A 17,156-nucleotide genomic window follows, 5' to 3' on the forward strand; every position below is an offset into this window, starting at 1 on the left:
ACCTGACAGAGTGCGGTAACTGCCCAAGTAACACAGATTATGCCAACTAGCATTAGGAAGTTTTATTATGGTTTAATTATGGCATTTTTTTGTGCAGCTCGTTTTATGACGGTTTTATTATGGTCATGCAGAATGCTTATATTTTTTTTCGACCATATGTTTTCAGATGGTTTTGAAAACGCTAATAAAACTTTTATTAAACATACTGTTTTAGTTATTTTGAAAAAGTTATAAATGCCTTTTTAAAACTATAATAAAACACAAACTTAGAAGTTTGCTCCAAGCTTTCATTTGCATGTTCTATAATAGCACTCAGTGCCTGATTATTAAACCGCCATAAAACTTAGTGACAGTTCTCGATCAAAATGTCAAAACAGGACACGCTCAGATTAGATAGCACATATTTGAATTGGAACTCCCATTTTTACACATTTTTGGTAAGTTATGCGTGTTGGTTTTGAGTTTAAATTAAAAAAATACATCTTTGAAAACTTGAAATCACCGAAAGTGGTATGAATATCTTTACAATATGAGTATTGAGTGTAAGGGCCCAAATAGTAGGAAAAAAATGCTTGACGCCATCATTAATTCAAGATGGCGGCTTCCGCTTTTATTTTCAAAGCTGTAAATTACTGAAAATATCGTGAAACCTTCACAATATGGTTATAAGGTGAAAGTAATAAACGAGTAGAAGTCGAATTTCGTTGCCCGTCGCCATCTTAAATCCAAGATGGCGGCTACCACTCAACTTAAAAATACTGTAAATGACTGAAAATCGCATAAAACCTATATTATAGTGGTATAAGTTAAAAGAAATCAACCGGTAGAAGTTGAATTACGCTATCTTACGCCATCTTGAAATCCAAGATGGCGGCTTCCGCTAAACTTTAAAATGTATTGATTGACTTAAAATGACATGAAACCCAAATTGGTAGTGGGCGAAAGGGCTTAACGAGTAGAAGTCAGCTTTCTATAAACTTAAAAAAAATGCTCTAAATCATTTAATATCGCATGAAACCTCCAAAATATGGGTATTTGTCAATTGGGATAAGCTATAAAAAGTTTATTTTTGCATTCTGACGCTATCTTGAAATCCAGGATGGTGGCTTCAGCTGAACTTAAAAATACTGTAAATGAATGAAAATAGCATGAAACTCCCAAATATATTGTATTGGGTGCTAAGACTAAATGATAGAAGTCAAATATCTCTTTTCGCGTTTCTCTGAAAATCTGTAAGTGACTGAAAATCCCACAAAAACCACCACAATACAGACCCCGTTCGTTTTTGGCAACATTCGATTTTGGCAACATCGAATTTGGCACATGTACCAAAATCAGACGGTTAACAGAAACAACATAACCTTATAGTTTTCGCTAGAATAAGACCAATACAATTTAGACATAATAACATGATAGGAATAAAAGAATTACATAAATTAGGCTTGCCAAATACTTTCAGAAAAAAGCGGGACATTTCAGGACAAAAAAACGGGACAAAGCCGAAAAAAGCGGGACATTTTAGAAACTCTTAAAAAAGCTTAATTGTATTGCCGAACTTAGACGTTTACCATCAGTCGAAGTTATTCATAGAAAGTATACTAGGGTCTTTGAAACGCGCATTGATTTTTCTTAGTTTAACTTACATGACTCTGATTTACACGGTTTTATGCCGGTTATTTTCCACGGTTCTCGCTAATTAACATGTTATTTGAGAGAGTTATTTATGTCCTACATGTAAACAGCTTAAACGTTAAAAACCTTTTTATGCAGTAACAAATATATTCCAAATTTGTTTTAAAAATTTGAAAGCTTTGAAAGCTTTGGAAGGTACTTAAACAATATTTTTTTCAAAGTTATATCATTGCATTGGTTGAACGTGCTCCAAAAACGCTTAACTGAATCAGAATCTTACTGTATCTTCAGGGATATTTTGTGTTGAACCAATGAATTTTATTGAAATTGAGGTTAAAGTTTGATTTTTTCCAGTTTTAATCAGTAAACTTTATAAAAGTTTTCCTTAAAAAAAAGCGGGACATTTTAAGGAAAAGCGGGACGGCGGGACATTCGACAAAAAAGCGGGACATGTCCCGCTTTTGCGGGACGGATGGCAACCCTAACATAAATGGCAAAAAAAATCAAAAACTATAAACAAAACAAGAAAAGTTCTAAATGCATTAGAAACATAATGAAAAAATAATGAAAGTGATTTAAAATTATCTAAATTGTTTTAAAATAGTAGTTTTAATGTAGTATTACGTGAAAAAAGTTGTGTTCAAGCGATGTTCATTGATTAACAGCATTTTGAATTCAGTGGAAGCTGCCATCTTGGATTCCAAGATGGCGTCGGAAAGAAAAAAATCGACATCTTCTAGCTTAGCCTTTTCATTCAATACTCGTATAGTGGTGGTTTAATGCGACTTTTTGTCAGCATTAAGCATTTAAAGTTGAGCGGATGCCGCCATCTTGGATTTCAAGATGGCGTCGGATAGCGAAATTCGACTTCTACTCGTTTAGCCCTTTCACCCGATACCCATTTTGTTGGGGTTTCATGCGATTTCAAGTCATTTACACCATTTTAAAGTTCAGCGGAAGCTGCCATCTTGGATTTCAAGATGGCGTCAGACAACGAAATTTGACTTCAACTCATGATTTATTCCACGGGTCATTCAAAACCAATCCCTTTTCATTCAAAAAGTCTGTCCTCATTTACTGTACTAATGATTAACAACTCAGAAATGAGGAACTCAACCTTAGCGTGTAATTGGTTGGCTTGCGAGAGAAACGTCAAATCGTAGCTTTTTTTGGTGTCATCATTAAACCATAATAAAACTATGGATTGACTCACGCCATGTTGGTTGCAAAATCGAAGGGCACAAAATGACGCCATGTTGATGGATTCACAATGCAAGCATTGGAAAATATTTTTTCAGGCCTTTTTTCCATCAATCCCATCATGATTGACCATGAGATTTGACGAGGCGCATTTATTTTAAGATACTATTTCATATACATTTTACCTAAAATCTTGACTGGCAGTAGAAAAGACGCTCATTATATGGGTAAAACATTGGTTTTTTAGCTATTAATTTTACCAGATCATATCTGAATAATGCAATCATCATTCATCAACCATTACGGTTGCTGGAAAAAATAAAAAAAAATCCGAGAACTCACAGAACCGAAAAAAAACAAAAATTTCTAACATGTTTTATAATAGCTTTTTAAATCATTCCAACCGTAAAGTTTGTACCGTGCAGTCGCATTGTTTTATCGCTCTTCTAAAACGAAACAATAGTGTGTGATTTTCGGTACGCGCATCGTGTTTCCAGCCTGATACAACTGGCCTTGAATGTGCCGTAAGGGAGTTCGAGGGATCCAATAGGTAACCCGCCATCCGGAGTAGGTGTGCCGTCGCCGGGGACCAGAAGGAGCCTCAACACGATAGCCAGTCGACCACCAAAGAAGAAAGCGCTTTTTTCGACCAAGCCACGTGGTCATCAAGGTCATCAAATCAGCTGCCATATCGCAGTCGAGCTGAGCGGAGGGTGGCTACAAAACAAAGCCGCACTGGACTCATTTGATGCAACAACAACAAAAAATTAAGATTTGTATTTGCTTTATTCATTTTCCCTTTTTTTAACCTAAACTAGTACTATCCCTAGCTGCCTTTTCTCTTTGTTTTTTTCGGATTTTGTGAGTGTACTTCGTTCATATTTTAATTACGGAAGACATATTTGTCCCCGTAATAAAATATGAGCGAAGGCGGGGGGGAGGAACCCACAGTTCCTATGGATGATGGGAGCATCCTCTATGAAAATGTTGAGCACCTGGAGGACCCTAGCTTTTCCACTGAGAATAACATCTCAGTTGATGAAGCGGGTCCTTCAGGTGCTCATACATTTACAAAAGAAGATCTCTCGCCATCACCCACAGAAACTGCGACCCCCCGAATCAAGGTTTATTCGGCTAATTCGACTTTTGCTGGTCCGTGGGTGGTTTTTTTCCGGCCTAAACCTAACGGAAAACCACTCAACGTTATTCAAATTACGAAGACTCTGGCTAAGTGGTCCTCTGTAACCAGCGTTACAAAGGTAAGACCTAACAAATTGCGGGTTGTCGTGGCTAGCCTGAAAGCAGCCAACGAAATTGTTGCCAGCAATCATTTCAACTTGGAATATCGAGTGTTTGTTCCATCTCGAGAGGTGGAAATTGAGGGAGTGATATCCGAAATGAGTCTGACAGCAGAATATGTTAAAGCCCACGGTGTGGGCAGATTCAGGAGCCTCGACTCGACTGAGGTCAAAATCTTGGACTGCCGCCAACTCGTGACTGCCTCCGTCGTTGCTGGCGTTAAAAAATATTCGCCGTCAGCCTCATTTCGGGTAACATTTGAGGGTACAGCACTCCCTCATTATGTCCTCATTGATGACATGCTAAGGCTTCCAGTTAGGCTGTTCGTGCCTCGTCCCATGAATTGCGACAAATGCATCAAAATAGGACATACTGCCTCCCACTGTTGTAGTAAACCTCGTTGTTCTCGTTGTGGTGAAAATCATGGGGATGGAGCGTGCTCCGCAACAGTTCACAAATGTGTATATTGCGGAGGTTCTCCCCATGATTTATCTTCTTGTGACGCATTTAAAAACAGTTGGGTAAAACAGAGGCGTTCGTTAATAGAAAAATCTAAACGCTCCTATGCCGCAGTTCTGAAAAGCACATCTCCTCCGGTAGAATCTCTCTCAAATAATGTTTTTTCTGTACTGCCGGTTGACGACGGTGCCACAGATACAACTGATGAAGAACAGCCATCATTCTTGTTAGGGAGCTCCCGGAAGCGTTCAAAGGTAACTTCTCCTAAAATTCCTAAAAAGGTCCCTCTAATCAGCTCATCAATCAGCAGTGGTAAGAAATCTTCAGTGGATAAGGAGAACCAAATCCCGCCTGGTTTTCGCGGGAAAACTACATCTTCCAATGATCCTGCAGTCGCAGGAACATCAAAACACCCAACACCTAACACTAGCTCTTCTGCGGTGACTGTCCAAATGGGACTTTTCAAGCTGTCCGATATTGTGAATGGACTGCTTTCGTTTTTTGATGCATCGGACTCCATTAGAAGCATTATTACAGCAATGCTTCCTATTGTGAAGACATTTTTTGAGCAATTGATGCAAACTTGGCCCCTTCTTTCAGTGTTTATCTCGCTCGATGGCTAATTCACGCCGAGAGGTCGGAGATATCACTGTTATACAGTGGAACTGTCGTAGTCTCATTCCTAAACTGGATGTGGTCAACCATTTACTTCATAAAACGAACTGTGATATTTTTGCATTGTCCGAAACTTGGTTATCTTCTCAATCTAACATCTCATTCCACAATTTTAATATTATCCGCCTGGATCGTGACGATTCTTATGGAGGGGTACTTTTGGGGATCAATAAGTGCCACTCTTTTTATAGAATTCACCTTCCTTTATCGGGCGGAATTGAAGCTGTTGCTTGTCATACAACTATAAGAAGTAAGGACTTATGTGTTGTCAGTTTGTACTGGCCTCATAGAGTTGCAGTGGATCGAAGTCACCTGGAGGACCTGTGCTCAGTGCTCCCCGAGCCAAGGTTGATCCTGGGGGACTTCAATTCGCATGGAACTGTCTGGGGAGAACAAATTGACGATAGTCGTTCAACTCTTATCTATGACATTTGTGACAGTTTCAATTTAACAATTTTGAACACGGGTGAAAAAACACGGGTACCTAAACCTCCTGCAAGACAAAGCGCAATTGACCTCTCACTCTGCTCAAATTCCCTATCATTTGATTGCCAGTGGAAGGTGGTCCATGATCCTAATGGTAGTGATCACTTGCCTATCGAAATTACAATCACTAATGGGGTCAGTTCTTCAAACACAATAAATATGACATATGACCTTACAAGACACATCGACTGGAAAAAGTACTCGGACGAAATAATAACAGCCATCGATTCTATGCATGTTCTATCTCCGTTGGAGGAGTACCACTTTCTTTCACGTTTGATATATGAAAGTGCACTTTGTGCTCAAACGAAACCCATCCCAGATTCATCTGTTCCTAGAAGGCCCCCTAATCCTTGGTGGGACCAGCAGTGTTCCAAGCTTTATAAAGACAAATCGAAAGCATTCAAAGATTTTCGAAAACATGGAACTCTCGTCCTTTTTGAAACATATGTTTCCCTTGAAAATCAGTTCAAAAACTTGATCAAGGGGAAGAAAAAGGCGTATTGGAGGAATTTTGTGGGTGGTTTATCACGGGAAACATCCTTGAGTACCTTGTGGAGAGTGGCACGAAGCATGCGTAACCGATCATCTACAAATGAAAGTGAAGAATATTCACATAGATGGATATTTAACTTCGCACGGAAAGTCTGTCCAGATTCTACACCTGTGCAAAAAATAATCCGGAATGTGCCTCCAGATAGGTGTGATCTAGATTCCAGCTTTTCAATGGTCGAATTCTCACTTGCTCTCCTATCTTGCAACAATTCAGCTCCGGGAATTGATAAAATAAAATTTAACTTGTTGAAAAACCTTCCGGATGCCGCCAAATTTCGCTTGTTAAATTTATTTAATCAATTCTTGGAGCACAACATTGTTCCCCAAGATTGGAGACAAGTAAGAGTCATTGCTATCCAAAAGCCCGGAAAACCAGCTTCTGATCCCAATTCGTACCGTCCAATAGCGATGTTGTCTTGTATACGGAAATTGATGGAGAAAATGATTTTGTTCCGATTGGATAAGTGGATGGAAACAAATGGCCTCCTTTCAGATACTCAATTTGGGTTTCGAAGGGGCAAAGGGACAAACGATTGTCTTGCTTTGCTGTCTTCAGAGATACAAATGGCGTATGCGAAACGTGAGCAAATGGCTTCAGTGTTTCTAGACATAAAGGGAGCTTTTGATGCTGTCTCAATAGAGGTTTTGTCAGACAAATTGCACTCCCGAGGTCTGCCTCCACTATTGAACAACATCTTATACAGCTTGCTTTGTGAGAAACATCTGAACTTTGCTCACGGAGATATTGCAATTAGAAGAACCTCTTACATGGGCCTCCCACAGGGTTCATGTTTGAGTCCACTTTTGTACAACTTTTACGTGAGCGACATCGACAGTTGTCTCTCTGAAGGCTGCACTCTAAGACAACTTGCAGATGATGGCGTGGTGTCTGTCACAGGATCTACTGAGTCTCATCTGCACAGACCTTTACAAGATACTTTAGACAGATTGTCAACCTGGGCTTTGGGACTTGGGATTGAGTTTTCTCCACAGAAAACGGAGATGGTTGTTTTCTCTAAGAAGCGTAGACCTGCTCAACCTAAGCTTCATCTCCTAGGCAGAACGATCACTCAATCGAGGTGTTTTAAGTATCTTGGGGTTTGGTTTGATTCCAAGTGTACCTGGAGAGCCCATATTGAGTATCTGAAAGGAAAATGCCAACAAAGAATCAATTTTCTCCGATCAATCACTGGCACCTGGTGGGGAGCCCATCCAGAAGATCTTATAAAACTGTACCGTACAACGATTCTCTCAGTGATGGAATATGGCAGTTTCTGTTTCCAATCAACTGCTAAAACGCACCTCATCAAACTCGAGCGTATTCAATATCGATGTCTACGAATAGCATTGGGTTGTATGCCCTCAACGCATACCATGAGTCTCGAAGTTTTGGCAGGTATACTTCCACTGAAAGATCGATTTTATTCACTATCTCTCCGGTTCCTCATCAGGTGTGAGGTCATGAACCCATTGGTGATTGCAAATTTCGAGAAGCTCCTTGAGCAAAATTTTCAAACAAGATATAGGGCTATATATCATGAATTCATGTCTATGCAGGTTAATCCTTCATCGTATTCTTCCATCCGTGTTTTTCTCCCTGATTACGACATTTCCTCTGTCCAGTTTGATTTGTCCATGCAGCAGGAAATCCGCGGGATCCCTGAACAACACCGTCCCTTCGTTGTTCCAAGGATTTTTTATGCAAAGTATGGACACGTCAATGCTGAACAAATGTACTTTACTGATGGATCTCTTATAAACGAGTGTACCGGGTTTGGAGTGTACAATAAAATATCCTGTGCATCTTATAGTCTGCAATCTCCATGCTCCGTGTATATCGCTGAATTAGCAGCCATTCATTGGGCACTGGATAACATAGCCACGCGAACCGTTGAACACTATTTCATTGTAACGGACAGTCTCAGCTCAGTTGAGGCTATTCGATCAATAAAGCCCGGAAAGCACTCACCGTACTTCCTTGAGAAGATACGGATAACGTTGAGTGCTTTATCAAGACGCTGCTTTAGCATCACCTTCGTCTGGGTTCCTTCACATTGCTCGATAGTGGGCAATGAGAAGGCAGACTCACTAGCGAAGGTGGGTGCAACTGAAGGCGATATTTATCAGCGTCAAATTGCCTTCAATGAGTTCTATTTTTTGATTCGTCGAAACGCTCTCGTCAACTGGCAGCGCAAATGGTACGAAGATGAGAAGGGCCGCTGGCTCCACTCGATTATTCCAAAGGTAAGCCTCAAACCCTGGTTTAATAGGTTGGACCTGAGTCGGGATTTTATTCGTATATTCTCCCGTCTCATGTCCAATCATTATTCCATGGATGCTGTACTCTATCGTTTAAATATTGCTGGCAGCAATTTGTGTGGCTGTGGCCAAGGTTACCACGACATCGAGCATATCGTTTGGTCATGTGAGGTCCATCTAGCCGCCAGAGCGGATTTATTGGACTCCCTTCGGGCCCGAGGGAAACCACCCTACACCCCAGTAAGAGATGTATTAGCTGCGATAGACCTTGATTACATGTTCGAAATCTACCTCTTCTTGAAAGCTATCAACCTCTGTCTTTAAACAATCCTTTACTATTTTCCCTATATCTATTCTAGTTCTTAACAATGAATTGTAAATACAAAAAAAAACAGACTTTGGCTCCTTAAAACCTTCGGTATGAGCCGTTTCAAATAAACGATTTATAAAAATAGCTTTTTAAAAGCTTTAGTGACCAATATTGATGACTAACAATGATTGGTCATGATGACGTTCCTAGGATAGGGCCAAATAGCCTGATTTTGGCTTTATTAGAGTCCAGGTGATGTTATAGAATGTGCTTTAGCTTTTTATGAAGGTTAATGCTATGGTCCAAACGACATTTTGCTGACCATAATAAAGCTAAAATTGTTACTTGGGTGGCGAGGCATAACGTTGATCTGTACAACCCTCAAAGTACTCTGCAAAGTGATCCTGAACAGGATCCAGGAGAAAATCGACGCTACACTCCGACGGCAACAAGCTGGATTCCGATCCGGACGATCATGTGTGGACCACATCACAACGCTACGAATCATACTGGAACAAATCAACGAATTCCAGGACTCTCTTCTGCTGGTGTTCGTTGATTTCGAAAAAGCATTCGACCGACTTAACCATGAAAACATCTGGGCGGCTCTAAGGCGACGAGGGGTCCCAGAGAAACTAGTCCATCTCATCGAAGCACAATACGAGGCATTTTCGTTCAAGGTTTTGCACGATGGTGTCTTGTCCGAACCAATCCCGGTAACTGCTGGAGTGAGACAAGGATGTATCTTATCACCGCTACTTTTCCTCATCGTAATGGATGAGATTCTGACTGGATCGATTGACTGTGCACCGAACCGAGGATTGCCGTGGAATCCTTTAACAATGGAGCAACTGAACGACCTTGACCTGGCAGACGATATTGTTTTGCTCGCCCAAACACAACCGGACATGCAGAGCAAACTCGACGACCTCACCGAAAGTTCCAAGGCAGCAGGTCTCAAAGTCAATGTCGGAAAGACCAAGTCGATGGAGATCAACACAGGAAATCCCTCCAGTTTCATGGTAGCTGGGCAACAAGTTGAGAAAGTGGAGTGCTTCCAGTATCTTGGTAGCCAGATAACGCCTGATGGTGGTACCAGGAAAGACATCGAAACCCGGATCAGAAAGGCCCGATTTGCGTTTGCGAGTCTCCGAAACATCTGGCGGTCACGCCAGATCTCTCTACGAACAAAAATCCGAATCTTCAACTCAAACGTCAAATCCGTATTGCTGTACGGGTGCGAAACTTGGTGCACATATGCGGTGACGACGCGAAAACTGCAAGTATTTGTAAACCGCTGCCTGCGGAATATCATCCGCGCTTGGTGGCCTGGCAACTGGATCTCGAATGAGGAACTACATCGCCGATGTCATCAAAGGGCGCTAGAAATCGAGATTCGGGAACGTAAGTGGAGATGGATTGGGCACACGCTGCGAAAAGATGAAAACGAGATTTGCAGAGAGGCGCTAGACTGGAATCCAGAAGGACATCGAAGAAGAGGCAGGCCCAGAAACTCGTGGCGGCGAAGCCTAGCCGCTGAAATCCGAACTGTCGACGATAATCTTGACTGGGACCAGGTGAAGACGCTGGCTCCGGATCGTCAACAGTGGAGGTCTTTTACCACGGCCCTATGCACCGGTGGATCGGCGCGGGATCATTAAGTAAGTAAGTAAGTAAATACACCCTACTATTCACCATACTTATGGCGTATTTTTTTTGATTCCAGAATTGGCTCTGAAACTGTCAGAATAAAAAAACGATTTTCGGGGTTCGAGTTATTCCATACGTAGGTGTGCGTGAGAACGAGCGCAATGTTTTCATGCAGCTGTCATTTTGTTCTCCCTTCTAGATTTCTTCATTCGGTTCTTCACATCCGGATTGCCTTTTTTCTTGTCCGGATTGCACTGGACAGCAGATAGTTCACTTTTGCTTGGCTGAGAGGTTCAAAATCGCGGCAATCATCATTTTCTCGTTCATTATTTCAACTGTTTTGCTTTCAGCCACAAACAGCTGTTTAATGTTTTGACAACAACGTTGAGAGTATTGGTGAACTTCTCGCAAAACTGACTTTCTTCTCAGGGCGACTCCGTCCGTTTTTCGAGCGAACCTAGGTTGCCTCTCGAGCAATAAATGAGCACGATGACAGCGGTTAGAGCGAACCTAGGTTGCCTCTAGTTTGCCTCTAGTTTGCCTCCAGGTGAAAAAAAATACGGTATTAGTCGGCTCGCGAAGGGTGCGTCGGCCGATTTTAGTTCATACTAATCGGCCTATTGTTGCAACGTCGCTTATGGGAGTTTTTGCATGGGCATCACCCGATTAATAGGCCGATTTCGTAGGCCTATCAAATAGGGTGATGAGTAGCATGATTGTGTAGGAACCGACTAAATCGCCTGATTAGTAGGGCAATAAAGTTGATGAGATATTCCTACCCAATCGTACTAAATAGCCGGATTGATTGACAGCAAAAATTGATTTTTCTTCGCACCACCCAACTCAATCCGACTAAATAGCAGAATTGATTGGCCTCAAAAATCGATTGTTTTTTCTACCACCCTACCCAATCGTACTAAATAGCCGGATTCATTGATCGCAAAAATGGATTTTTCTTCGTACCACCCAACTCAATCCGACTAAATAGCAGAATTGATTGGTCTCAAAAATCGATTCCTTTTCCTACCACCCTACCCAATTGTTGCAATATTTATGCACCCCTTGTAGAGTAGAGTTAGACACGACGTGTAGACTTTCAGTACGCATCTTCAGTTGTATTCTGTATCGAGAGAAGTAATGATCGTTAATTAAAGAGAAGCATTATAAACCTCAATTGTAGTGTTTTATTATAGTAACTTTAACATGGTGTCAGAAGTAGCCGTGTACTTCTAGTGTTTTCCGGCGTCATCAATTGAAATCGCGGAAAGTTTTGGACTTTTTTTCGAACTCGCCAGTTGAAAGTCGCGCGGGTACGTATCGTGTAACGTCGGCGGCCATTTTGGATCGAGTGGAAAAATTTTCTCTTTTGTGTTGGTTTAGGAGCACCTCATCGAAATGGATCCTAGCCAATTCCAAGCATTTTTGGAACATCAATCGAAAATGTTCGGGCAGATGCTGAAATCTATATCAGTCACCGTTCAGCAGCAGAATCAACATCAGCAGCAACAACAACCAACTACGTCCAGCGTCCCAGTGCCCCAGCCATCGCCTTTGTTATTGGAGGGCGATATGGCTGAAAACTTTGATTTTTTCGAGAAAAGCTGGCGGAACTACGAAAGTGCGATGGGAATGGATAAGTGGCCAGTTACAGAACATGCAAGAAAAGTGAATGTGTTACTGTCTGTCATCGGAGAACAAGCGAGGAAGAAGTTTTCCAATTTCGAGTTGACCGCCGCAGAGCAAGAAAGTTCGGAAGCTGCTCTAATCGCTATTAAAGCCAAAGTAGTGGCGAAGCGCAACGTCATTGTCGACCGTCTCGATTTCTTCTCAGCTGTTCAGGCATCCATGGAATCTATCGATGACTTTACGGCCCGGCTTCGAGTGCTAGCCAAGGTAGCAAGACTTGGGGAGCTGGACAAGGAGTTAATCGCATACAAAATCGTAACTGCAAACAAGTGGCCTCATCTTCGGACCAAGATGCTGACTATCAGCGACATCACCTTGGAGAAAGCAGTAGACTTGTGTCGTGCCGAGGAAATAGCAGCCAAACGGTCACAGGAGCTAGGAATTCACCCGTCGCAATCAGCGGTCAACAAGATTTTCAAGGCGAAAAGTCAAGCGAAGCAAAGTTTACCACGCTGCAAATTTTGTGGAGACAATCACGAGTTCGCGAAGGGTGTCTGTCCGGCGTTAGGCAAACGCTGTCGCCGTTGCAACAAAACCACTACGAAAAAATGTGTAAAAAGAGCGGTAGAACCAAGAGCCAAAAGTCCCGACGAGTGAACGAGGTAAAAGAAGAAACTGATACAGAACCAGAGTCATCATCATCTGAAAATGAATCATCGACGGAGGAATCTGGAGACGAAGAGTATGAAATCGGAAAGATCTACGACAACTCCAGCACCGGGGGAAGTGTTCTTGCAGAAATCAACCTGAAATTTGGCAAAACTTGGAAGTCTGTCCTTTGTGAGATTGACACTGGGGCCAACACAAGCTTGATAGGGCTCGCCTACCTGGTCAAACTGTCTGGAGTTCAAAAACCGGAGCTACATCCTTCTAAGTTCCGTTTACAAAGCTTCGGTGGAAATCCCATCAAAGTATTAGGTCAAATAAAGATTCCATGTCGACGGTTGGGCAGGAAATTTCTTCTGGTTCTGCAAGTGGTGGACGTGGACCATCGTCCGTTACTGTCAGCAAAAGCATCGAGAGAGCTTGGGCTCGTCAAGTTCTGCAATTCGGTTTCCTTCGATGACCAGCAGTCAGCTTCTACGAATAATCAACTATTTAACGTTTATCGTGTGAAGGCCCAAAAGATTGTCGACGATCATCGAAATTTATTCGAAGGTTACGGCAGACTCCCGGGAACAGTGACGTTGGAGATAGACAGCAGCATCACCCCATCAATTCAGCCCCCACGTCGTGTGCCAATAGCGATGCGTAGTCAGCTGAAGACCGAACTAGAGAATCTTGAGAAGGATGGCATCATCACCAAGGAAACCACACACACAGACTGGGTGAGTAACATTGTAATCGTTCAACGAAATGGTCCAGGTACCGGAATTCGAATATGCTTAGATCCTGTCGTTCTCAATAAAGCCTTGAAAAGACCCAATCTTCAATTCGTCACCCTTGACGAGATACTGCCTGAACTGGGTAAAGCCAGAGTATTTTCCACAGTCGATGCGAAAAAGGGGTTCTGGCACGTGGTCCTTGACGAACCAAGCAGCAAGTTGACCACCTTCTGGACTCCATTTGGACGATACAGGTGGATCCGTTTGCCGTTCGGAGTGGCACCAGCACCAGAAATTTTCCAGCTCAAGTTGCAGGAAGTCATCCAGGGTCTCAAAGGTGTCGAATGTATTGCTGATGACCTTCTTGTGTACGGTGTTGGAGATACGTTAGAGGAAGCACTCAAGAATCATAACGAATGTCTCAAGGAGTTGCTGTGTCGTCTGGAAGAACATCACGTGAAGCTTAACAAGTCCAAGCTCAAGCTTTGCCAAAGGTCAGTGAAGTTCTACGGTCACGTTCTTACCGATCAAGGACTAAAGGCAGATGATTCGAAGATAGCTGCTATTCAAAAGTTTCCACATCCCATGAACCGCAAAGAAGTGCACAGATTTGTGGGGATGGTGACTTACCTCGGGAGGTTCATCCAAAATCTTACTATCAACCTAGTAAATCTTCGGAGACTGATTTCCGAATCGGTACCTTGGAGATGGTCTGCCGTCGAGGAGAAAGAGTTCCAGCAAGTAAAAGCTTTGGTGGCCGATCTCAAATCATTGCGCTATTATGACGTTAACGAGCCATTAGTCATCGAGTGCGATGCTAGTAGCATTGGACTGGGCGTCGCTGTGTTCCAGAAAAATGGAGTCATAGGGTACGCATCTAGAACCTTAACTCCCACCGAAAGAAATTATGCGCAGATCGAAAAGGAACTTCTGGCCATACTCTTCGCCTGTGTCAGATTCGACCAGCTAGTGGTTGGTAACCCGAAAACAACTATCCGAACCGACCACAAGCCGCTGCTCAACGTGTTTCAAAAGCCCCTTCTATCTGCACCACGCCGCTTACAGCACATGTTACTCAATCTGCAACGATACAACATATCTATCGAGTACGTCACGGGCAAGGAAAATGTCATAGCAGATGCGTTGTCACGAGCACCATTGCAAGAATCGCCACATAACGAGGAGTATCATAAACGCTGCATCTTCAAAGTGTTCGAAGAGATCCAAGACGTCAAGCTAAGCACCTTCTTAAATGTATCGAGCTCCAGGTTGGACGAAATCATCCGAGAAACAGAGAAGGACCAATCGATTCAACTTGTTATCGACTACATACGGCATGGGTGGCCAGGTGCTATCGACAACATTCCGGACAGCGTAAAAATCTATTTTGGTTATCGCAGTGAATTGTCAACTCAGGATGGATTGGTGTTTCGTAACGATTGCATTTTGATTCCGTATGTCTTGAGAAAGAAGTTGGTCGAAAGCTGCCACGCAAGCCATAACGGCGTTGAAGCTACACTAAGACTGGCTCGAGCGAATCTCTTTTGGCCAGGAATGTCGTCCCAGATTAAAGAAGCAGTGAAAAGCTGTACTATCTGCGCGAAATTTGCTGCATCTCAACCAAACCCTCCGATGAAGAGTCATGCAATTCCAGTACATCCGTTCCAGGTTGTCTCCATGGATGTTTTTTTCTACGACCAGCAAGGCAGCAAGCGAAAATTCCTGATCACAGTAGATCACTATTCTGACTTCTTTGAAGTGAATCTACTAAAGGATCTCAGTCCCGAAACAGTCATCGCCGTTTGTAAGCAGAACTTCGCTCGATTCGGCATTCCACAACGAGCTATCGCAGATAATGGCACCAACTTTGCAAACCAAAAGATGGCCCGTTTCGCTGCCGAGTGGGATTTCGAATTTGTTACATCGGCACCTCACCACCCACAAGCTAACGGTAAAGCGGAATCGGCTGTCAAAATCGCGAAGCACCTTATGAAAAAGGCGGAAGAAAGTGGAACAGATTTCTGGTACGCCCTGTTGCACTGGCGCAACATTCCCAACAAAATTGGTACCAGTCCAGCTGCCAGATTGATGTCCCGCTCAACACGCTGCGGTGTGCCAACCGCGGCAGCAAAGTTACTCCCGAAACCAGCCGAAGATGTTCCAGCTAAAATTGAATCCAATCGTCAGCGAACAAAGGTGTATTATGACCGAAAAACGAGAAACTTACCGCAGCTACAGATCGGTTCCCCAGTCTTCGTACAGCTGAATCCGGAAACATCGAAAAACTGGTCCATGGGAACAGTGTCTAACTGTTTCAACGATCGTTCTTATCTGGTGGATGTGAATGGCACGGATTATCGTCGTTCACTCGTCCATCTGAAACCACGTAAGGATCCCAATACGCAGCCAAGCAACAACTCGCCATCAGACCACGAAATTCTTAAGGTCCCTAAGAATAATCCTCCAGTTCCGGATCCAACGATGACGATGGTGGAAGCGACAGAAGGAGCTGTTTCTGGTTGTCCAGCCGCAGAAAAATCTGTCTTCTTCTTCTTCTTCGTTTTTGTTTGACATCGGATATCAGCTCTCGTTGGCCCCGATGTTAGGGGATGGCACAGCAGTGTTGCTATATTGCCAGAAAAATCTGTTGTTGTTGTGTTTTGACAGATTGGCCTGAGGGACTGTGCCTCATATCGCCAGTTCGATCTTATTTTTTGTCATTTGACGCCTTTCGGTTGCGTTTTTGTGACGATTGATTGTCACATACGCAAATTTGCCATTTTTATGAATTTTAAAATTTGCTTTAGTTTTTCCACGCAACAAAGCAGTCTTCACGGTACAACATGGGTGCGAAGTGCACGCAAGTTTTTGTACTTACTTGCACACAACTTTTGAGGCGCAAGTTCAACACGCACCCATTTAAACTCAACGCACTCAAAGTGTAGGGTGCAAGTTCGAGCTCGTGTTCGAACTCGGGTGCGAACCCGTGTGCGCGCATCCATGTTCAGAATCCAGGAAACGGAATCAAATGCAGAAAGCAGTCTTCACGAAAACATGTACCGAGTGCGAACTTGAGTGCGGAATTCCAGGCGCAAGTTTTCTCTGAACTTGCACACAAGCTTGTACTTGGGTTTAGTTCGAACCTGAACTCGAGCACATTTATTGTACCCGAGTGCGCGCCCCGATGTTCGTACCCTGGTTCGCTTCGGGTTCGTACCGAGTTTTGTACTCATAGTGGTTGGCTGAGCTAAGATTGAATGTGTCTGCCTGGGTATGCATGGGAGTTGAATGCAGTTTTCTTCAGTTAGTTTTTCTATCGTTTGTGCCTATGTTATTCAATTTCACTGCTGTTTTTTGAGCATTTTTGGAGTTATGCATGGGGTGCTAAAACCGAAATATATAAATGGTTGGTTTTTGAAAATTGTTGATAAATTTTTTTTGTCCGTTAGCAAGAAAACGAAGGAAAAAATTGGCCGAAAATTTGTTTGTCTGGAACTAGATTGTTTTTCAGAAAACCGGATTTTATGAAATAATTGGGAATTGCCGTTTCAACTCTCGCTCTTCAAACTTTATGAAACAATATTTATATTTATGAGGCTTAAAAAAGCAAACATAAAATG

The 17,156-nt window shown here is 42.7% G+C and overlaps 1 protein-coding gene across 1 annotated transcript; it reads left to right on the forward strand.

Annotated features, from left to right (window-relative positions):
* The first annotated feature begins 3,752 nt into the window (after positions 1-3,752).
* On the forward strand, positions 3,753-16,107 carry LOC129748099 (uncharacterized protein K02A2.6-like). The gene is made up of 4 exons (XM_055742576.1): positions 3,753-4,091; positions 7,864-8,403; positions 11,906-12,703; positions 12,772-16,107. The coding sequence occupies exons 1-4, from the start codon at positions 3,753-3,755 to the stop codon at positions 16,105-16,107; spliced, it is 5,013 nt and encodes a 1,670-aa protein (XP_055598551.1).
* The last annotated feature ends 1,049 nt before the right edge of the window (positions 16,108-17,156 follow it).

The sequence above is a fragment of the Uranotaenia lowii genome, chromosome 2, assembly GCF_029784155.1.
Source record: "Uranotaenia lowii strain MFRU-FL chromosome 2, ASM2978415v1, whole genome shotgun sequence".
Classification (NCBI taxonomy): Eukaryota; Metazoa; Arthropoda; class Insecta; order Diptera; family Culicidae; genus Uranotaenia; species Uranotaenia lowii.

What these genes read in the sequence shown, in the direction of transcription:
- LOC129748099 (XM_055742576.1), top strand. Translation starts at nt 3,753, where the DNA reads ATGAGCGAAGGCGGGGGGGAGGAACCCACAGTTCCTATGGATGATGGG. An exon ending in CTGTAACCAGCGTTACAAAG is followed by an intron (nt 4,092 to 7,863) that starts GTAAGACCTAAC and finishes ATGTCTATGCAG; the next exon opens with GTTAATCCTTCATCGTATTC. An exon ending in AGGCAGACTCACTAGCGAAG is followed by an intron (nt 8,404 to 11,905) that starts GTGGGTGCAACT and finishes GTGTTGGTTTAG; the next exon opens with GAGCACCTCATCGAAATGGA.